This window comes from Rhodamnia argentea, chromosome 10 (genome assembly GCF_020921035.1).
Source record: "Rhodamnia argentea isolate NSW1041297 chromosome 10, ASM2092103v1, whole genome shotgun sequence".
Lineage (NCBI taxonomy): Eukaryota > Viridiplantae > Streptophyta > Magnoliopsida > Myrtales > Myrtaceae > Rhodamnia > Rhodamnia argentea.
This window is the reverse complement of record NC_063159.1, coordinates 14888444-14911936: the sequence shown is the minus strand read 5'-3', so window position 1 is coordinate 14911936 and position 23493 is coordinate 14888444. Positions and strand designations below refer to the sequence as shown.

Genomic DNA, 23493 nt, shown 5'->3' with positions numbered 1-23493 from the left:
TTTTTATTTAATTTAATAAATAATTTTTTTTAAAATTTTAAAAAGATAGGAGAAAAAATTATTAAAATTTATTTTTTTGTAATTTTTTTTTTGCTGACTTATGTTTTGAACTAATAATGGTACGATTGATATCATGTTCCAAGTTTGCTTCCTTTATGTTCTACTTTACTATGGTCTCATTTTTTTTCATAAATGCCCAAAATGCTACTATTACTCCTGTTAGCAACGTTGATAGTAAATGCTCAAAGGTCATAAGAGGCCAACTACAGAAATTATGTTGTCAAAGTCGATTGGGGTGTCAGCGGAATTTTCAGCTTGGAAATTAGAGATCGGCTTCTTCAAAAACTCTCATCAGTCGCATGCAAATTGCTCCGATTTCTCAAAACATATGCTTGCAATCAAAATTAACCAAGTCATAGGCGTGAGTAAGCATGTGACTTAAAGACGGAGCAGCTATTAACACTCACGTGTACTCTTGTGGATGGACCATATGAATAGTTGTCGATATTCATAAACATCAATGACCATAAACAAGCTGTCAATCGATGCACGATTTGTTCCTGGTTGACGATCATCATGACACAGTCAGACAACAATGATACTGATTAAAAAGGATCGACATATTAATGATTGTGAGACCATTTGCAGATTGAATGTCAGGAGTGTGCTGAATTCACTTATGACATTGAAATTCGAAATCAATGGTTATGTTGTGAACCATATAGATACCGGTGTTCATCTATTGAAGACCCCTGAGCACAACATACAAAACTTGTTATCTTTTAATTTCTATGCTGTGTACTCCTTCATGATTAAATTCCAACAATATATATGTACTTTCAGTTCCATTTGAAGTGAAATTATCGGTTTTCTTGTGTACGTGTGATATTTTCTGTCTGGAATCGAGGCAAAACCTATCTCCTTTAATAAGTGAAAGGTATTTCATCATGCATACCAATTCCAGTGAAACAAAATCGATTTCATTGCACGATGATACTATGCACGGGCTACTCTGTTGATAATTTACGTTAGCCAATAACTGGCGATCATAAGATCTAAGTTTCAGATGAATATATACTGGTGGAAGCCTCCCTAAGAATTGATTCCATGTTCTTCACTACAAGCACCGCAAATCTAACTAGGTTGAACTCAGACAGATAATGTGAAAAACGAACAGAACAATGGTAAATCGATAGAGAAGGAGTACAATTGGATTGTGCACAAGATAGGCGCTTTGGTTGGATGAGATCGCGGCACAGATCGACATTACAACACGAGAATACATAGCTCAATTCAAGTCGTAAATAGCGATAAAAGGCCTCATCACCGACCCGATCCACAGCTTATTATCCCTCTCTTCGACTTCACTGATGAACTGCACGGTCTTCCCCTCCATGTCTTCTACTACTTCCAGAATTTCTTCCTCCTTGCCCAGCTTGACGGCAGTGGCATCAGCTTTCCCTCCCACAAACAGCGAGTGCAGTTGTTGGAAGCTGATCGGCAGTCTCAGAGCGAAATTCCCGATGAGAGAATTGGAAAGGAGGAACCTCGCAACCGGTCCTTTCTTGGTATGCAAGGCAACCCAGAACTCTCCTCTGGAGTTCCTCCTGACGTTGTCTGGGTAACCGGGCAATTCAGCAAAGATGTCCAACTTTCCTGCATTAGGCCCTTTAAGCCAAAGCCTCAAGATTCGGCAAGTAATGCTTTCCGCAAGCAGCAAGAACAAACCGTCTTCGCTCAATGCCACTCCGTTGGGAAAAGCGAGTCCTCGCAGTAGGACTTTTAGTTCCTTGCTCGAATTATCGTACTTCATTAGCCGGCCAGTTCTGTCTCCACTTAGACATGCATTCAGGAATGGTCTGGAAACACGAATTAGCAGCAATAAGTAGATTCTCCTAGGCATCATCAATAGACATCACGGAGAACAGACTAGAGTATTGATCGTTCAGTCATTATAAGAAAGTAATCGTGTTGATTTCTCTTAGCATTGATGCTGTCTGTGTCTTACTTACCTTCTGTGGAAAGTTGTGCTCGAGTCTGTGAAGTAAATCACTTCTTTGCTCTCATCGATATCCAGATCATTGGTGAGGCGGAAGGGTTCACCTTCAGCTTCATTGGCCACCAGAGCGGCCAAACCACCACTCGGACCCACCACCATATGCCCGAAGTACGCATCCGCAATATAGAGATCTCCAGTTTTCTTATCGAAATGCAGTCCTAGAGGCCTTCCGCAAACATGCTCCAACTCTGGTGCAAATGCACGAACGCATTCCTTCCTGGTAGCACAACAAGTTGGTGACATTCCGAATAAAATATGCAAAAGGAAGCACAATATTAGAGGAAATATAATCGTTGAGCGCTGACACTAAAATGGGTTTTTGTTCAGCAGCCCCGACGGGAACTCAAATTAGGAATGTTAGAGCTCCTGTGCTCTGTCCCAACGTTATGGATTTTCCCAAAGTGGATGAATATGAAACTTTCTAGAGAAAGTAAGTAGCAGCAGTGGAACTTCCCATGTTGGGGCCTCTAAGGCAATTACCATGAAACCCAAAAGGAAAGAGTACAAAACCAAGTCAAAATCTGATGTTGGCTAGTCTGCTTGGAATCATTTAGACGTCATCCTTATGCCCGGCCATGCTAATCTTCTCTGTCATTCCAATACTACCGATCTCCCCGGAGAGACAAATCCGGTAGCAACTTGATCAAAGACTCTATTCAACTAGGAAAAGGTCATCAATCCAATCTAAGGAACGCCTTATTAACTGCATCTGTTACTTGGTATGGAGAGGAACGCACACCAAAGCTGAAAAGCACACAGAAGTCTGTATACTTTCTTGTAGAGTCCAGCATAAGTGACACATGATTAATCCAGTATTCACATTTGCCGTAAACAAATCACAAAATCGTCAACCTGGCTTTGGACATCTATGGTCAATCTTCTTTTCATCGTAGTATATGCATTCGCGGATGGCATTGAATCTCACCCCAAAAATTGATCTCACAGTTCTTGCCAAGGATGGCTAGTAGTGCTGAGAACGCTCAGAGCGCTCTAAATTTTAGTATACTAAACGGCGTGGCTGACTGCATTCGAACAAATTGGTCATGCTCTTAGACATGACCAATTTGTGAATCGATGAAGTAAACCAGCATGATCAAACACGTTAACAACGAAGAGCAAAGCATTATCTTATTGAAATATGTGGGGGGAAAGAGAAACCAAGTCGAGCATGAGCAGAACAGAGGTTCAACGTCCTACCTCTGAGAGGAAGTGAAAACGAAGTCGACCCATCCGCGCTCGTCGCCCTCCCACTTCAGGATCTGGCCGTCGACGACGCCAGTGTAAGCTCGGGTCGAAGGCGAGGCTCTTGGGCCTGAATGCACAGGGGACGGGCACCACCTTGGAAGCGTGGAGGCGGTCGCGGGCTCCCGGGATGGGAGGTGGGTCGGCGGGTTCAGAGCTAGGACGACGGCTGCAATTGCCAGTGCTATCGTGACTGCTCCAAGCTTCGAAGCCATGGCCTCTTTGCTCAGGTGATCAAGAACAGTGCTTGCTGTCGCAAGAGAGAGGCTCGAGCTCGAGGCTAGTTAAGTGAAGCGAAGCCAGTCAAACGAATTATAATCAAGCTGATAAGTCTTCACAGAATAACAGAAGGAAGGAAGGACCGATGCTGCTAGACTGCTAGAGGGTAGATTACGATCGCCCACTTGCCATTATGGAATAATTCATTCATTGTCAATCCTGGGACGAAGATTGCTGAATATTCAACTCGGGAATCGTTCGAATTTGTTTGCCCTGAGGATTGCAAGCCGAACTTGGATGGTTTGGTTCAGCTCCGAGATCATGGCAGCGACTGATTTGCTGTGAGCTGGGAGACCAACTTTATGAAATTATCCAACCCTCCAAATTACGAACGGCGTCGTAATTTGCGGCAAAAATGGATTACATAGTTCTAAATGTCGAGGTTGGAAGTCGGGACAAGATTCGACCAGCGCATTATTCGGTGCGGCGATCATCAGAATATTCAAATTTGTACGTCCTTTCTGACCCCCCGACCAAAAAAAAAAAAATTTTAAAAAAAGAATATTCAAATTTGTCTGATTCCATTTTGAGCATAGGAAAAATTTTCTTGTCAAAGAGGACAAGAAGAAAATAGGTTCCGAGCTCCGATGATTACATGTAAAGTATGAAAGGAAAGATTGAAGGGTACTGTCAAGCCGGTAAGTCCCATTGGCCAAAGTAAAACAAGCACTAACACGACGTGCATGTGATTTGCAAGGCTTCATTAGTTGGGTTTCCTAAAGACATTCGTTAACCAATCATCCATTGAAATTTTGTAGCTTTCAATGTCCTTCGCTTATGCATAATCACTTTTATCAAACGAATCGTTTCTTATATAGTATGCTTAAAATTAATGATTCGTCGAACTAATATTAAAATTAAGGGTGACAAACAGTTCAATTCGATTCGAGTCCATTTTTCATTTATTAAGAATATTAAATTTGTGCGTTTGCTGTGAGCCGTCCCAAAACTCAAAACCCAATCAAAATCAAAACGACTCGGTTTGATTTTGATCGGGTTTTGGGCTATCTTTTCTCCTCCTGCGCCTTCTCTTCTTTTTTATTTTATTTGTTTAAATCTTAGGGGTCTCACAGGGCAATGTAGAGCTAAGCACTCAAAGAAAGAGATGAGACATCAGAATTTCCTAGAACCCTACTAATGACACGAAGCATAAGCACTCTCTTCCATATCGTTGAGCTGAGAAATCACACTCAAAGAAGAGAGGAGCTCGACCTATCTTGCAGAAAACCTGCAACTTCAATTTTTTTTTTCTTCTGACCCAAAAAACAAAAATCTTCGAAAAATTTTTACGAAATTCCTAAACATGTTATATTGGTGTCAATTTTATTAAAAATATTTTTTTGTCAATCAAAAAAATCTAATAGTGTAAATTTGGTCATAAACTTTTTGACTAAAAGCAAATTCAGTCCTTCCGACTAATTTTGGCCAAATATTACTGATGTGGGACGCCCTACGCGGCACGGTCCACACTAACGTGAGTATTTTTAATAATATTTTATTTTCATTTTTAATTTCGAGTTTAAAAAGGAAAAAATAAAATAAAAATCGTAAATTATTATGTATTATTAAAGAATTTTGACATCGTTGTCAATCGTGCCACGTAAGCCGTACAACGTCCACATCAGCAATGCCCGGTTAAAATTAGCTAGAAGGACTGAATTAACTCTAGATCAAAAGATTTATGACTAAATTAACATTATTAAAAGGTTTAAAACTAAATTGGCACTAATACAATAAATTTAGGATTTTTCCGGGACTTTTCTCAAAAATCTTAAACTACCTTTTAACTCACTCCTCCGTCTCCCACCAACCCAGATCAAACTCACAGCTGCCGCACTAATACTTCTCGCTGGAAACCCAACAAAGTTCTTACAAGTTTGGTTGATTGGTTCCCTTAATTTCACCTGATCCAAGAACCCCATAATCTAACTTCACAGACTTCTCAATCCGACGTCCAACCTCGACACTCCCCAAAACAGAGCATTCCCACCACCTTGCTCTGCCTCTGCTCTTCCCCTGCCAATCCCGACCTCGACTCCGCTCAGGGCCGCTCTCGTCGCCCTCCACTCTCGGCGACCTCACCGGACTCTAGACCCTCTCTCTCCGATTCAACCCGCTGTGGCAAGCTCGCCGGACTAGAGCTTCCCCAGGGGGTGATGACGGGGAACGGAGGTGGAGTCGACTGTTGGTGACAAAGAGGGAGAGGAGACAGTGATCGTGAAGATAGGAGATGACGATCTTATTGGTGGGTTTATATAATATAGATTCCATGCATGCAAATTCTACCTAAGACATAGCCACCTATCAGGATATTGTATGTCAAAACTAAGCCAATTAGCATGTAAAATGTGGGGTGATGTTGGAGGACGATCACGATGCTTCAATAATTCATGGGATGGGAGTTCTCCAAATCCATCATACAAACTCCATAAGCAGAAATCGACTAAAATTCATCGCAACAAAAGGCATGAAAATTATATGGCGTGTCCAAAGGCAAACTCTCTTACCCCCTTTTTTGTCGAAAAATAGATGTCATTCATATATCAAAATAATCAAGAGGTACATAGAAGGCATTCGATTCCAGCAAATTCCAAATAACTGTGGAATAAAGCAATAATTTAAAAGCGCATAACAAAGCACAGTATGCAGCTGGAAGCATGTTCTCATCCCTCAATAATACGTTTGACGGCCGATCATCAAATTCAGTAATGAGCACATAGCGAACTCACCCACTACATTTGCAAAGGCTTGCGGTGCACGTTTAGGATCGATGCCCTCATCACCATCACCTTGCAGAAACATTAAAATCAACATGTTGAAAGAACACAGATCAAATATCAATAAGGAACTCCCAAATCTATATCCGGATCGGTTGGGAGAGCAAAACTTTCAAAACTTGATCCAAATATAAATCGGGAGAAGAGAGTGGCCTAATCTTGGAGAAGTTGTGAAGCCCCATCATGAATATCCTCCTTGTTAGTTTCTCACTAACGAATAGCCAAACTCGTCTTCACATCCACCCAAGGTCATCACAAATACAAATTCCCACAGCAAATCGGGAGTAAAAAGAGACACAAACACAAAGGAAATTAAAAATAAACCAGGCCAATAAAGAGGCAGAGGGGAAGGGGAGGTGGGGAGAGAAAGGGATAGAGGGGGACGAGGACGAGGACGGGAAGGCTTCCTCCCCCCCCTCCTCTCTCTTTTAAGGGGTAGTTCAAAAAATTTCTGAGTTGGGCGACGGTTACTTTCTAGAGAGAAAAACCCTAGCCAGGGGAGGAAAAAGCTCTTTTCTGACCCCTTTGAACGATTGGAATCCCGCGCCTTGTGAAGCATAGGGTCGTGTGCTTGATTCCTAGCCGGCGCAATCAATTGGCGGCCAAGGTCAACAGTAGGAGTGAGCATGACGAACCGAGAATCGCTTGGACCGGCTAGTTCGATCTTGTTTTCAAGGGCGCCGGTCCAATTCCCAACCTCATGAAATTGGCAACGGTGATTTTCGGACGGAATTCTTTTCATACGGAATTCTTCCAACTCATGGGATCGGATCTTAACTTATCCACGAGTTTCCATCCCCAATGTGAACCTAATAATCCAACGGTTATTAAAAAAGAATAAAAGAAAAAAATTGGTGGAGGCAGTGGATCAAGCGGCGAGGGCAGTTACAAGCCTTTGCCTCGTCATCACCGACAACAACCGATGGTGGTAGGGCAGAGCCAGCTGGGGTTCTTGAGCCCCGGCCGGGGGCTAACTACCCTCGCCGACCGCAGGTGAGGGTCTCCGGGCCCTTGTCCATATCTGGGCCGGGGTGGCGGCCCTCACCCAAATTGGGTGATGCCGACCCTCATCCAAGCATGGCCGAGGGCCGCCACTAGTGACCGACCCCCACTAGTGGCGACCCTCGTCCGATTTGGGTGAGGGCCACCACCCTCGCCTAAATTTGGTGAAGGCTTTGTATGCCCATGCCTACTACAGGGGATTGGTGACTTCTGTTGGCCCCGCGCCACCCTCGCCCGCCTTTGTTGACAACCGTGGACGGCGGCGGCGGCGGCGGCGAAGGCTTACATAGCCCTCGCCGCCTGGTTCCGCATATCTTTTTTTTTTTTTTTTTTTTTTTTTTTGTAAATTTTAAGCTAATTTTTCAATTTATTTTAAATAAATTCGTATTTTTATTTTTTCAAATTTTTTGCTTTTTTATTTTTGTAAACTAATTAAGTTTGTATTTTTATTTTTAATTTTTTTTTCAATTTTTAATTTTTTTTTATTGCTGACTGAACCTCGCCGGAGCCACGTAAGCTTCACTTATTAATAAAATAAGGCCACGTCAGAATTCCGATAGATTAAATCGGACTTGGCATTAAAATGATTGTTTTTTTTTTAAACTTGGCATTAAAGTGATTCATTTGAAACTTTTAGTACTAAAGTGATCTCCATACATAAATTTTGGCACTAAAAGGAAAAGTGTCCTTTTGCCAGAAAACTAACTCCAGGATATGACATTAATCGCTGTCTAGTGAGATGCAAACGGCATGTTTTATCTTTAGTTCCTTGGTCCTACTCCGTGCGAGCACGGCGCTTAGGGTCCCATAAGAAGTCACATTGGGCCCAAAATCCGAACCACAAGGCCCCTCTTCCTGTATCAGAAGCCCGTAACTTTCCCATGTCTTTTGCTTTCCTGTTGACATCCACTTCATCTCATCCTCGTTGTTCGGGATTAAAGCTCCGTTTAATTTGTGAAAAATGAATAATTTAAAAAATACTTAAAAAATAACCATCTGTCGCTTACAAAATTGAATAAATGGGAAATATTTTCATTGTTCAGGAAACTATTTAGACATCAACTATTGGTGGTAATGAAAATATTTTTCATTAACTAATTATTGTTATTATTAATTAATTGTTTCTAGCAACACAATAGGTCATTGTTAGTAAAGTATTTTTCAAATAATTCATTTTTCGCAGAACAAACGGAACCCAAGACATTCATTTTTCCCCATGTGAGTTTAATGAAGCAATAGGGGTTTGAATCACTCCATTCGTGCATCCTCTTGAGGCTGGGGGCTCCAACCTGTATGCTCCGATATTCATTGGAGATGCATGAGATTGAAATCTTGAGTCTTATCTGTAAACATTTGTTTCGCCGTTTAATTCTACCAAACCATCTCGAGCTAGAGATAAGGATCCTCAATCTTGACGAGGCAGTATAACAATATAATTGCTGTAAATGCCCCTACTCTAGTTGTCACACTCGAGGAAAAAAAAAAAGATTTGTTGCCTGATTCATGGTAAGCTACTACTACGAACTAGAAATCCCCTACCCCACCCTAAATGGCAAAAAATGCGCCTACTCTAGTTGTCACACTTTAGGGGAAAAGAAGAAGAAGATTTGTTGCCCATATCATGGCAAGCTACTACTATGAACTAGAAATCCCCTTCCCTACCCTAAGTGGCAAAAAATGCGTCAATTCATGACAAGCTACTACTATGAACTAGAAATCTCCCTAAAGTGTGACGACTAGAGTAGTCTCGCTAAAGTGTGACAATTAGATTAGGGGCATTTTTCCATACCATCTTAAACTTGGGATGAGGATCCTCAATCTTGATGAGGCAGTATAGAAATATAATTGCTGTAAAAAAAAAGGGGCCTCCTTTTTTCACCTATGAGAAAAGAGAATTCAGAAAATAAAAAGAAAAAAGAAAAAAAGGAGGATAAATTTTCTTGAATGGACTTTTACAGTTTACTCCCTGCTTTCCAAAATTACCAAGATACAAGTGGGACCTACATAACTGGGCAAAATTCATCAAATGGGCCAGAGAGAACGAATATGGATGGACCAGAGGCAGACGGGGTAATTACATTAGATCCCATAATTTTCTTTCGGCCTTTACTTGAATGTTGTAATTGTTTTTTCCCATCCTGATTTCTAATAAACGTTCACTTGAGTATCATAACTTTTAATTGATCACTTGAGTAACATAACTTTCAAAAAGTTATGACATTTAGCTAATCGACTATAACATTTAGATGATCCCGAGAAAAGTAATAAATAGTCAAGTTAGCGTCGTAACGAAAGTTAAGACATTTAAGTGATTGGAAAAAAAGAAGCTATGGCAGTCAAGTAAGAACCGTACGAAAGTAATGACACTTACGATATCCTTGTTTCAAAAAACACGCAGACATATTCCCCGATGGGAGTGAAGAACTGATAATCTCCAAATTTCCACCTTCTCTGACTGTTAAAAGATTCACGAAATCTTTGCAAATGATAATGATCTTGACTATGAGAGTCGTATGAGCAATGTTTTCTCATAAAGCTCTTAGCATCAATAAAGTTCCGTAGATAGGGGGAAAAAAGCAGAAAGGGAATGAAATTACAGTTTACCCCCTAATCCCACATGACAAAAAATTAAGAAGCGATTAATAAGTTGAATCAATTGAGGCCAAGTTAAACGTTAGGGTACTTTAACGATTGGATGGTTATTAGTGTGTGTGGAATTAGAAGACAGCTTCAAATGCACTCGAAATCAAAACTCTTTCTTATAGTTATCTACATTGGACCACCTTATTTGCTATAATGTTTTTTTTTTTTTGTCCTTTCGCTAGGCATTATTTGCTATTGTGTCGATAATATTTTTTTCCTTTTGACTTTTTTACTATGAATAGATGTAATCTTTCATCCATATGTTCGATTGGATTTTACAAATAATGTGAAAGTCATTTTTTTAATATTTGATATAGGAAATTATAAAATGCATTTCACAAAAAAAAAAATTCTTGAGTAAAAATTTATGTCCCGAATGCGGGCAATAGGGTCTTGGGCTCGGTTTCGAGGGAACCGGGCTAGGCCATTAGGTCCTGAGCCTGTGCACCGATAACCGAGGCAAGGGTGTTGGGGTCTCAAATTTGGCCTTGGAGGACCCGTGTGCGGGTCCCGGAGAGTTGGGCACGACAGCCGAGTACTTGAGACCCACCATTTGGGGTCCTAACCATGGGGGATGAGCATTGGTAGTTTGTTTGTTAAACAAATGAGGAGGTGCATTATCCCATTTGGCGGTTAATCCTATTTGTTCGATGGACAAAAGAACATGAGTGTGCATATGTTCAATTGGCGATTATTTTTTAAGGTACTTTTATAACTTTTGAAATGTTGTGTCACTTCAAACATTTTATTTACAAATTACTAAACGTTTATGCTCAATTTTACTGTAATATCCTAGCAAAACAAGTCGACTGTTCACTTGCGGGTTGTGGTTTTTTTTTAATATTAATTTTGTCCAATGGTTGCAACTATTCAAACTTGACAGTTTTGAACATGAGGAGTTGCGTCCATTCGAGTTAGCAATTTTTTACCTTCAAAAAGTTGCAACCTTTCAGAATAAAATGTTTTCGAACAATGAAAATATGTGATCGAATAAACTGTTTTAAGATACAATGAGTTGTCCGAGAATTAATTACTTTTTGGACGCGAAAAGGTGTGTTCTTTTCTCATTAAATATTCAATTATTATATTCATCTTCAGAACTCACTTCTTCATTATTTTCGTTTCTTTCCAAAAAAGATACAACCTTCTTTTCTTTTTTATTGTTTCCTAGAGAGTTTTTGGAGAAATATTAGAATTGTTATCTAATATCATCGCTTGAGATTCTGTTGTATCATAGAGGATCTTTGCCGGAAACCATTAGCAACATTATAGGGCAAATAATTTCTTAAAGAGAGTGTTATCATATCTCGTAGTCCGATATCATTGTTCATCACATTTTGTTAAACTTCCCAACAATGAGGTCCCAAACTCGATCCGAAAGGTCTATCGAGGTCCAGCCTGGAGGAACCGACCTCGAGCCTCAAGGTCGAGTCATATTGTGAAATATGGTTTTTGGTTTTCAAAAGAGAAAGTCATTTTCATTTACACACAGGATTTTTGTTGACTATAAAAATGATCTTTTATCACTTCATCTATACAATAAGTATACTGTACCTGTTTCCTCTTCATCTTTATTTTTGTATAATTCAGAAACACGGTCCAATAAACCCAACTTCTTAAATGCCCATGAAACACTATGCAAACCCATGTACGAGTTAAGTCCAGGCCTTTGATCTGTGTGGGGTGCGATCAGGAGGAATCCGAAACCGGGTTTCTTGTTTTAGTTTAAGTACACCTCCTCGATCCAATCGGGGCAGATCATCCATAAGGAGACTAGGGGATTCAAATGAATTGCTTCTGCAGCTTGAAACTTTAGTTTTCTTTGGCATCACCACGGTCCGCCGATGAAGACTTTAAGACATCATCAAACGATATATTTTGTCTAAAAAATAAAAGTTAATCACAAATTAAAATGGTCACTTGTATGTTCGTGCTGTTCACTTATCCTCAGATAATTTCTTTTTGTCGAGTCAAAAATAATTTAGTAGTTCATCGTCATAACACAGTCAAAGCCTCGTCGCATGAGAGGCTCCTCAACGCTTTGATGTGAAGTGGCAGATCAATCTCGGCCCTTAATTATTTCTCTAATTACTTGAGGTGATGTTATTCAGCATCGGTTCTCAACATGTTTCTCTATTTTTCTCCCTCGAATTTTAGCATTTTATACTCTAGTTCTGTTTAATTTTACTCGAGAAATCACACAAAGTTCATGCATACCGACTTATTAGTTCGTTTGAAATCGTTGGAAGTTCTTTTGAGCACATTCAAAGTTGAAATAACCTTCCAGAACGAAAATGGACAAGTGACTTGTCACCAAGATGTATTTAAATTCTCACTAACACGACGTTTTGAAAATCTCGATGAAATGAGAATGAGAGTTGTTGTCCTCTCGTGCATATAGATTAAATACTACATGCGGGAGATACAATACAGGGCACCATGTACCTTTCTACAAGATACACTGCAAATGGCATAGGATGATGGGCGAGAACAGGATCAGTTTGACCCCTCAACCTTGGAAGCTACCGTGTGCTCACCGATCTTACAACTCAAGATTAATAAACACCTCAATCCAAATCGAAAATAGCGATAAAAGGCCTCATCACCGATCCAATCCACAGCTTATTGTCCCTCTCTTCAACTTCACTTATGAACTGCACAGTCTTCCCCTCCGTGTCTTCAACTACTTCCAGAATTTCTCCCTCCTTGCCCAGCTTGACAGCGATGGCATCAGCTTTCCCTCCCACAAACAGCGAGTGCAGCTGTTGGAAACTGATAGGCAGTCTTAGAGCGAAATTCCCAATGAGAGAATTGGATAGAAGGAACCTCGCGACCGGTCCTTCCTTGGCATGCAAGCCGACCCAGAAGTCGCCTCTGGAGTTCCTCCTGATGTTGTCTGGGTAACCGGGCAACTCGGCAAAGATGTCAAACTTTCCTGCATTAGGGCCCTTAAGCCAAAGCCTTGAGATTCGGCAAGTAGCGGTTTCCGCCACCAGCAGAAACAGACCGTCTTTGCTCAATGCTACTCCATTGGCAAAAGCAAGTCCTCGCAATAGGACTTTTAGTTCCTTGTTCGACTTATCATATTTCATCAACCGGCCAGTTTTGTCTCCACTGAGACATGAATTCATAAATTCTCTGGACACAGAAATTATCAGCGATAAGTAGCTTCTTGTAGGCATCAATAGACATCACTGAGAACAGATTATAGTTTTTTTTGTCAGTCATTATAAGAAAAAAGAAGTTGGGTGCTGTAGTGGAGGTGTGACTACTCCGAAAATCAGTTAACTGGACCATGACACTGTTTCCATATAACAATTGGTTATCTTGTTTCCATGTCCTAATCACGTAGAAATCAATAAAGGTAGTTATCGTGTTGAACTATCCCACATTATTATAAAAACAAGACCAGTCGATATCCAGACATCTTTCTCTTAGCATTGATGCTGTCTGTGTCTTGCTTACCTTCTGTGGAAAGTTGTGCTTGAGTCTGTAAAGTAGATCACATCTTCGCTCTCATCGATATCCAGATCATTGGTGAAGCGCAAGGGCTCACCGTCAGCTTCATTAGCCACCAGAGTGGCCAAACCACCATCTGGACCCACCACCATAAGCCCGAAGTATGCATCCGCAATATAGAGATCTCCAGTTTTCTTATCAAAACGGAGTCCTAGAGGCCTTCCACAAACATGCTCCAACTCTGGTGCAAATGGGCGAATGCATTCCTTCCTAGTAGCACAATACCAAGTTGGTGACATTCAGGGCAAAATATACAAAAGGAAGCACAATATTACTGGAAATTTAATGAATGAGTGTTGACACTGAAATTGGTTTTTATTCAGTAGCCCCGACAACTTATCGAATTAGAAACATTAGCACTCATGTGCTCTGTCCCTATGTATCAAAGTGGGTGAAAATGGAACTTTCTGGAGAAAGTAGCAGCAGCAACAGAACTTCCAACGTTGGGGTTCTCAAATTCAATTTGAGTTACCATGAAACCCAAAAGGAACGAGTACTCAACAAGTCAGAAGATGACTAACTCGTTGGAACTATTTTCGGATCATCCTTGTGAGGGCCATGCTAATCTTCTCCATCGTTCCAATACTATTGATCTCTCAGGAGAGACTAATCTGATAGAGACTTGAACAAAAACTCTATTCAATTAGGAAAAAGGTAATGAATCCAATCTAATGAATGCCTTACTGACTGCATTTTTTACTTGGATTGAAAGAAACAAGCACCAATGCTGAAAAGCACACACAGGGTTACGTTGATGTGATGGACTGAACCACTTGCTGCGAAAGAATACAAAATCTGCATACTTTCTTGCAGAGTCCTGCATAAGTGACACATGATTTGCAAAATCTGACTAATCTAGTTTCGCATTTGCAGTAAACAAACCACAAAATTGTCAACCAGGCTTTGGACGACATTTATGTGCATGATCAAGAGTCCGGTCTTTTCCAATCTTCTGATTAAGCATTCGCGAAATGGCATAGAATCTTACCTCAAACTAACATGGATATAGCCCTAAATTTATATCGCATTTCTCGTCAACATCGGCGAGTGATGCTTAGTACACCAAGATTGCTCTACGAGTTAGCATACTAAATAGCGTGGCTGATTGCATTTGAACAAATTGGTCGTGTTCTCTACTATGCTCCTCAAATATATGAAATTTCGCGAACCGATACTCGCCAGCAATGGAAGTAAGTCAGGATGATCAAGCATGTCAACAACGAAGAGCAAAATCAATATCTTATTTTGAAAAGGAAGGAGGGGGAAAAAAAAAACCAAGTCGAGCACGAGCAGAAGAGTGGTTCAACGTCGCACCTCTGAGAGGAAGTGACAGCGAAGTCGACCCACCCGCGCTCGTCGCCCTCCCACTTCAGGATCCGGCCGTCGGCGACGCCGGTGTACGGGCCGCCGCCGCTGGGGTCGAAGGCGAGGCTCTCGGGCCCGAAAGCTCCGGCGACCGGCAACACCTTGGAAGCGTGGAGGCGGTCGTGGGCTCCGGGGACGGGAGGCGGGTGGAGGAGACGGGCCGGCGGTTTCAGAGGTAGGACGACGGCTGCGATTGCAAGTGCGGCCGCGACCACTCCGAGCTTCGAAGGAGCCATGGCCTGTTCGCTCAGGTGATCAAGACTGCGCTGCGGCTGCGATGTCGAGGCTTGTGAAGGAAGTGAAGGGAAGTCAAAACGAAGCAAAAATCAAGCTGTTGGTCTTCACCAAAGGAAGGAAGGAGAAGGACCGCTAGAGACTGCTCGTGGGGTAGATTGCGGCAGAGAAAACGACGCCCATGGACTTTGGCCCGACGCCATTCCCAACTCATCCATTGTGATTCGCGAATTTGCGGCGTATGGTCCCTAAACTACATAAACATATTGAATATTATCTATGAACTCAAATTAATAAAAAGGTAATTTTGAATATTTTTATATAATATAAAAAATTCAAGAAATGTATTGCACATAAAGCTAAAATTAGGAACCACGTTTAATAAATTAAAAATTTATGGATTATATTACACGTTAAAGAAAATTTCTTCCGTTAAGACACGGTGAAGATTACGATCATTTATAATAGTGGTGTAGGTAGAGTTTACATGTGATAAATAGGCCATTTAGCATGGAAAACGTGGGGTTGATAAACAAGTTTTTAGTAATAACTACCGCTAGACTTCTTCCCCACTTTCGACTTTTCATCTCTCATTTTAGGAGGATCCCAAAGCTTCAACAACCCATTGGATGATAGTTCTCCAAGTCCGTCAAACAAACTTCGTAAATTAGACATCGAATGTATTCATTATAACGAATGGCAAAGAAAGCCAGATGGCGCCTTGAAAATCGAACTCCCCATTCCGACCGACAGAACGATCGGAAGACCTCGCGCCTCATGAAACTCGAGGTCTCGAGTTCGGTTTCTACTTGGCACAATCACTTCAGAGTCGGGGGTACGAGGAAGTAATTCATCGCAAATCTCCTAACCCCGACGTAAATATCGCACGCCTTGGATTGGATCCAAAGGAAAATTTTAATCGGGTACGTGAAAATTCATTCGAGATATCACGTTACTTCTTTGCTAGTGAAATGCGTCTTCTCAATAAATGCATCCACGGCCCATGAGAAGGCCCATCGAGCCCAAAATCCCAATCCCCAGCCCACCCCATGGTTACCATAAGCCCATTTTCTTCGTATCAATAGCCCACCATGTCCCAAGTTTTTGTCTTTCCTGTTATTCCGTCGACTCGAGTCGTGCATCCTCTCGAGGCCGAGAGCACAAATCTGTAATTGTATGCTCCGGTAGCCGCCTCGTGCTCATGAGATTGGAATCTTCGAAAGTTTCTTCTTCTTCTTCTTCTTCTCCTTCTTCTTCTTTTGCATTTTTGTTCCCCTAATGAATAATAACATTAAATGCTTACATGGTTTTCAGCCGCGCGAAAAAAAAATAATTCCAAAATAGCACGTCGAAAAGGCGGAGGAGGTCGACGTGAGACCTAATATAACGTCCTTGTTCTTTAAGCTCGGCCTCATGGAAAACGCATAACAACGGGAGTGAAGCACTGATAATCTGAAATTTTCTACATTCTTCGTCTATTGAAGTCTTATGTGATTTTACGGACGATAATGATCTAACCAAAAAAAAAAAAAATCTCCCCTTAAAATTACGAGCGATTATGTGTTTTGATCTCAAGATGATAAATTTAACGATAATAAAAAAAATCGTGGAATTAGGGAGAAGACAGCTTCAAATGCACTCCAAACCAAAAATCGCGGATCAACGAGCTAAGCTTGGGGTCGTAACGGCCTCGAGTTCGCTAGTCGGGATAGGGGGAGCCTCGAGCTCGCCGGCCTTGGGTGAGCTTGGGGCTTGTCGGGATATGGCCTCGAGCTGCGGCGGATCGGGCAACCTGAGCTTGCCTAGATAAGTCAAGGCTCGCCGAGATGCGATCGGTGCGGCCTTCCCACCTTCGCTGAAGCCCCGAATACCATCGGACGGAGGGAGGTTGCAGCGGAGTTGCGGAGTCGCGGATGGAGGAGGGAAGTTGCGGGAGAGAGGAGGAAGGAGGAAAAAAATAAAAAAAAGAAAGGAAATAAAAAAATCATAATAAAAAATCATAAAATTTGTATGGTATGATTTGATTAAATATCATTTTTAGCAATATCATTTTTTTTATCAAATTATAAAAAACAAGTATCGTATGATTTGGTTAAATATAGAATGTTTATGAAACACGGGTCGGGTATGGGTCAGGTATGGGTCGGGTCGGGTATAAGTCATTGAATTTGCATTTGATGAATACGGGTCAAAATGGGTTAAATGAGTCAATATGGGTCGGACCATATTTAACCCAACCCAAACCCGACCCAACCCACCCATTTGACACCTGTAGCATTTATGTATTGGACCACCTTATTTTACTTAGAAGCCACTCTCATTTGCTTCTTAATTTTGGTCGGATTCTTCAAGTAACGTGGAAATCATTTTGTATTATTTGTTACTGGAAAATTGCGACCCGGTTTTGTTAAAAGGGAGCGATGGTCCCTAGCCCGGCCGTCGGTGATCCGGTCACGAGTGCTGGGGTCGCATTCCTGGCCTTGGGGGGACTAGGGGCATGCCTCGAGGGACTCGGCCGCGGGTACTGGCGAATCGAGCACAAAAGCTAAGTGCTCGCACTTTAGCCACTAGGTTCCTAGACTCGGCCTCAAGGGTCCAACCGAGCTCTGCCTCGGGGAATTAGGCCCGAGCCCTAGGGTCCAATGGTATATATGGAAAATTTTTTTATTTTTTATTTTCAAGAAGATAGTCATTTTCCTGAATTTAAGCATAAGCAAGTAAACTACATAAAAGGATTAAGTGCTCCGAGCATATCGGAAGACGACAAGGAAAGTATTTTGTAACCATAAATTTTCTTACCTCCCATCGCGAGAAAGTTATTTCCTCATCTAATGTGAGAAGCAAAAGCCAATCCCACGCCACAACACAGACAATTTCACTTTTTGGATTGCACGAAAGTAAAATCGTCTGTTCAATTCGTGCACTTCAATTAACAATGTTCATCCTGCGAATCTTATAAACCGATCAAGTGTAAGCATTTGGTTTGTGCATATGGTCCTGACTTAAAGTAGTTGGTACACAGTTGGTGAGGTTAATTATACGATCTTCAATTCTTGAGCTGAAATTTTCCACAGACGCCCCCAACCGAATGTGCTGACTCTTGGGAGTTTACTCGTTTCCTTACACTACACAAAGATAATATATGTCAGCGAGTGCTTCGGGATATTTATTAAGCAACCAATCAAGGAAACTTTACAGTTTTCAATACACTAGTTGCTGTTGCCTTATGCAGCGTTAGTGCATTGAAAATCGTATTAGTGTGTTTAATAAGTGCCCATACAAAGATTAATTATTGGCTCAGTCCTAAGGTAAATAATGATTCCCACTCCACTAAAGTAAGATTGTCCATCAACGATTAATTAATTCTTTGATAATCACCTTTCACTAATCCCACAAAGTACGCTTTTGGGGGCTCTTTACCTTGCCGGTAATAGCAAGAATGGCTTTGGTTGGCCCAAAAAAAAAGGCATGAATGGCTCCAAAAAGTTTCCAACAATGGCAACTTGGATTAGGGCTTTTGCATTATTATTATTCTCCCTACTTTTATGTCGGACAAAGCCACTTTCCATCCACCCATCTTGCTTTTCGAATAACTTAAAGAAAAACTTGTACTATTTTCCCTCGAGGAAAAGTGTAAAAAAAAAAAATCTTAAATTTTTTTATATTTGTATCAATTGAATCTATCAAATCAATTTTGATTGGAAATTGCTAACGTGGACTCCGATCATCGTTCCATTTTTTTTTTATAATTCTTTCGATTTTTTCCATTTTTTTTTTTTTTTTTTTTGGAGAGAGGGCCAGCAAGGCTCACCAGTTGATACTCACCAACACCGGGCGAGGGTGTTGTAGTCCTTCCCGGCCCTAGGCGAGGGCCGCGACGCCCTCGCCGGCCAACGCAAGGGCTAGTGAGCCCTCGCCCGGAGCGAGCACCCTCACCTGGCCCGGACGAGAGATCTCCAGGCGCGAGAGACCGATCTCAATCGCTTAATTACTCGACCAACCCCTCGGTGCCAAGCTTTTTGCGGCATTATTAATCAACAAGACTTGTGGGAAGGCCTTCAAAATCTCCTCTCGAAAATGAATTTCGAAAACTCTTGCCCGCCCAAGTCGTAGCCTCCCCCAGGTCCGCCAGCGGAGACTCCAAAAGACATCATTCAAAATAACCTCAGAAAGACAACCAAAACCAACATTTGAGATTGCCATGGAGTTCCAGCTTGAATTCGACTCACATCTCACAAGATCCTGTGAATTAGGGTTTCGTCGAAATGACTGGTCCCATCATCATACGCACCAGCCGACTCCTTTAGCCCTGAAATTGCCCAAATTTTTTTTTTTTTATCAAGAACCGATCAGCCGAGAGGGCAAGAGACAAAAGGTGATCCGCTGGCTTAAACAAGGCAGAGCATCAAGCCAGATCTCACTGCATGACCAGCGTTATCTCCTAAAATAATGGCCGAACGGTGGGCGATTCAGTTCAGTGCATTCAGGCTATTCAGCTAACCCGGAATCGATGCTCCTAATTCTCATGTATACATAATACCATCCTGAGCTCCTTCTGGGATCGGTTGTACCTGCTCTTTTTAGCATTCAAGATAGGCTCCTTCTGTTCTTGCTTCCGCCCAACAACTAGAAAGAAAAAAAAAAAAGAAAATCATTTGTGGGTTTTGTTTTGGGTGAGATGGTTTATGTGGGAAAGTCAAAGGATAATTCTCTTGTTGACTCGAAAATATTTTTAGTTGCTTAGCTTGGGTTCTCAACGGGTTCCTTCATTATTCTTATAAATTCTTTTCAATATCATATAGCACGGTCAAAGCCTTGCCGCATTAGCGTCTCCTCCACCTGATAATTTAGGTCAAAAATCACTTATATGGATGACGGAATATTTAAATTTTAAACCACGCTTCCATATAACAATTTAAGCTTTTAAAACAGTTGGCAATGGTCCCAAAAAATCTCTTGTGATATCGGAGCGGGAGGTCATGAGTTCAAATCCATCATGACAAATTGTTATAGTGTTATTTAAACATGTCCATCAACAACAGAAATTGATTTTTTCTATTTTTTTCATTTTGGCGATTGGACGAATAGACTTAGTTGGTACTAATGCAAAAATATTTAAGACTAAATTGGTATAATTGAAAGGTTTATGATTTTTTTGTCTAGTACTATCATATCTTATTTTACTATACAAGCCACACTGTGCATGCGCTAGATTTATGATTAAATTGGTACCAATGTGATAAATTTATGACTTTTTTTGTACTTTTCCCGAGTATTATATGTTGCTAGTGCTTTTCGCCTTATGTCCGGCATTTTATACTCTCGTCTTATTTAATGCCGCCTGAGGTACTTTAAAAAATTCATGCATACTAACTTTTTGAGTTTTTAGCTCATTTGAAATCATGGGAAGTTCTTCCGAGCATGCTCGAGGCCAAAAATAACCTTTGAGCTGTGGCGGTGGCGGGAAAGTCAATAAGTAATTTTGGGCTCAAAAGAAGTTAAAAATTTCCTAATTATGGCTCCGTTTGCTTAGCAAAAAATGAATGATTTGAAAAATACTTCTTGAAAATGATTTGAATAATTTATATTTATATATTTTCGTTGACAATAAATTTTTTTTTGTTTATCCATTTTTATAAGTTTGATATAATTAATCGCTTTTTCACAAAATATATTTTAGATGATTTTTTTTTTTTTCGTTAAACAAATGGAATCTAAGTAGAGTGGTTGCGTGCAGCATCATGGGCTATATGATGCAGCAGAAAGTATCAGGCCCGTGTCCATTTACCTCACCATGAAGATGACATGTCAATTCCCAAAAATACATTTTGGATGGAGGAAAAAAGTCCACGCATACGTGTCCTACCTTGATTAATTAGATTCTACTTAATAAGTTTAATTTTAACAATTTTGGGGTTGATTTGACCGCGCACCCCATTTACATATCGACAGGAAAATATGGACTTTAGTTCCAGGACACCCCCGGGCTTGATTACTTCGAAATCGTCACTGTCGTTGACATTAGGGCAATTGACTATTGAATTGAGAGTCAAACAATAAAATTAAATCAGATTCTGTTGGTGACTTTTTTACGTACATTACATGACTAGTATGAAGGTCACACGTTTTCTCTGTTAATTAAAATAATCCGCTATTATTAAGCAATAACAATGAATTATTGTTCCAGACAAAGATATGTAAAATTCTCGTAATTGGGTGATGGGTTAGTCTCGGATGGTGTTGGTTTTAAGCTAGATTAAACTCAAATCCTCATAAAGGAAAAAAAAAAAAAAAGGCCTCGAAAGGTGTAACGGGTCGCATCATGAGAATAAATGAACCAATGGGAATCGAATTTGAAAAAGAACCTAAGATACAAGCCGTTAAAATATCCGAAATTGCTTGTTTGCGGAATTTATGTACACTTTGTACACTCGTGGCCTTTTCCAATAGTAAAACTGGCCTTACCAATATGGCGTCGGAGTCGAGTCCCGCCTTAATTTATTTTAACTTAAACTTTTGGATTAAGGCTTCCGAAGACGATGAATGTTATAGTCCGAGCTCTAGGCAAAAGTGTTTCGATTGAGAAAAGAAAAAGTTGATGCACGATTTCATCTTGACGATGGAAATAAAAACCATGTGCTAGTGAAAAGGCGGCCCTCCAATCTCTCTCAAGGTTGGTCCAAATATCTTTTTATTGTTTTGGCTCTTGGTCCAAACTTCTGTTTCCTCTTTACTATTTATATTCGAATGATATTTTGACATTTATACCCTTCTCGGCCTTGTGGCTAAGATCAAATGTAGCATACTCTTTTTTTTCCTTTCTTTGCTTCAGGCGGCAACATATGAAATGAGTGATAAAAAAATTTTTTTACCTTCGTATTCTTTTTTGTGCTATTTCTATTCGGTGCTTGAGACAGTCTCGCTTGAAAAAGCTCTGGACGTGGTCCAGACCTAAGTGAATGGTTGTTATCGGCGTGCAAGGTTCCAAGACGGGTCGAACGTCCTTTTTCTTTTTTTTTCCTTTTCAAATAGAATTGGAGATTGATTATCAACAAAGGTTCCCGCATTTAAATGTGAAAAAACATAGAAAAGTTCGATACTCAAGTTCGCGCGGCAATGGATTGGGAAAGTTAGATAATGGAATTGACGATCTTTGACCATTGTAATTTGGACAAATCAAATCGGTTACGTTTTCCTTTAAAATTATGGTACTCGAGTTTGTGCCGTATCCAAAAGCCACCATGAAATTTTCAAAGCAACAGGCAAGGCTTGTTGCCGGTACACATGCACACTAATTGGAGGATGGTAGATTTTGAAGCAAAATCGAATTACAAAACAAGAAATGGAGATAGCACCACCGTTCCATACATAATTGTTAGATATGTATTTGTTTGAACAAGTACCGTACAATCGATATGTAGCTTTGGTGCAATGGATATTGAGTTAATAACACGAAAAATGTTAAATTATATACATATAACAAATTTACCACAAATTAATTTTTCAACCCTCAAAAATCCCAAATTGATATTTCTGTGAGAAATTTACTTAATTTTCATTAAATTTTACATTTAAATTGCTGAGTTAGATAATACATAATAGTTGACGGTTGTACCAATTTGAAATTTTTATCCTCCGTTTATCACTGGTGCACCATTTTGAGCTTTGTCATGGTATTAACCCAATTTTACGAAGCCAATGAAGGGTAAATTTATCACGGGTGGATCAATTTGAGATTTTTTATGGTTAAAAATCGAATTTGAGATAAATTTGTTATAAGTATATCAGTTCAATGTTTTTTTGATCAAAAAATTCATTTGGGGTGATTTGTCATAGGTGTATTGATTTGGGGTTTTTCATGGTGTTAACCTATAAATATAAAATCGACACATTGGATCGGTATGCTAGGAGCACATGATCGCGATTGTCAACTTGGGATTTGGAGTTTGATCATAAAAATTGGGCGATCTTTGTGATTTGGGTCAAACTCAATTGAGTAAATTGTTTGTCAAAATCTAGACATTTGAATTTGTGTGACCTTGAAAGCCATCTTCAAGAGAAACAAAAAAACTAATAAACCCGAGTGGATTTAAGGTCGAAAGAAAGGACGAGTGGGTAACTAGACATCTAACTTTCGTCGGCTTTTTCTTTTATTGTTTTGAATATCATTCAAGGTCGAGCACCTTAAATTTTGAAAAAACTTGTAGACAACGATGTTAGTAATTGTTGTATCTTTTATTTATTATATGATAAAGAGCGATGTTTTGATAATAGAAAAGTTAAAAAGAATCTTTTGCTTTGGCTCATCGACCCGCCATATTAATTTTAGGAAAATGTTAGAAGAAAAAACGTTCTTCAACTTTGTTTTAATGT

General features: G+C 40.3%; 1 protein-coding gene and 1 pseudogene across 1 annotated transcript; both read right to left on the bottom strand.

The window, feature by feature from the left end:
* Nucleotides 1–1191: 1191 nt before the first annotated feature.
* LOC115729913 lies at nt 1192–3714 on the bottom strand (annotated as a pseudogene).
* Nucleotides 3715–12429: 8715 nt separating this feature from the next.
* On the bottom strand, nt 12430–15251 carry LOC115730763 (protein STRICTOSIDINE SYNTHASE-LIKE 10). The gene is made up of 3 exons (XM_030661372.2): nt 14836–15251; nt 13468–13731; nt 12430–13140 (listed from the first exon to the last, which is right to left on the bottom strand). The coding sequence occupies exons 1-3, from the start codon at nt 15120–15122 to the stop codon at nt 12570–12572; spliced, it is 1122 nt and encodes a 373-aa protein (XP_030517232.2). The 5' UTR covers nt 15123–15251; the 3' UTR covers nt 12430–12569.
* Between the last annotated feature and the right edge of the window lie 8242 nt (nt 15252–23493).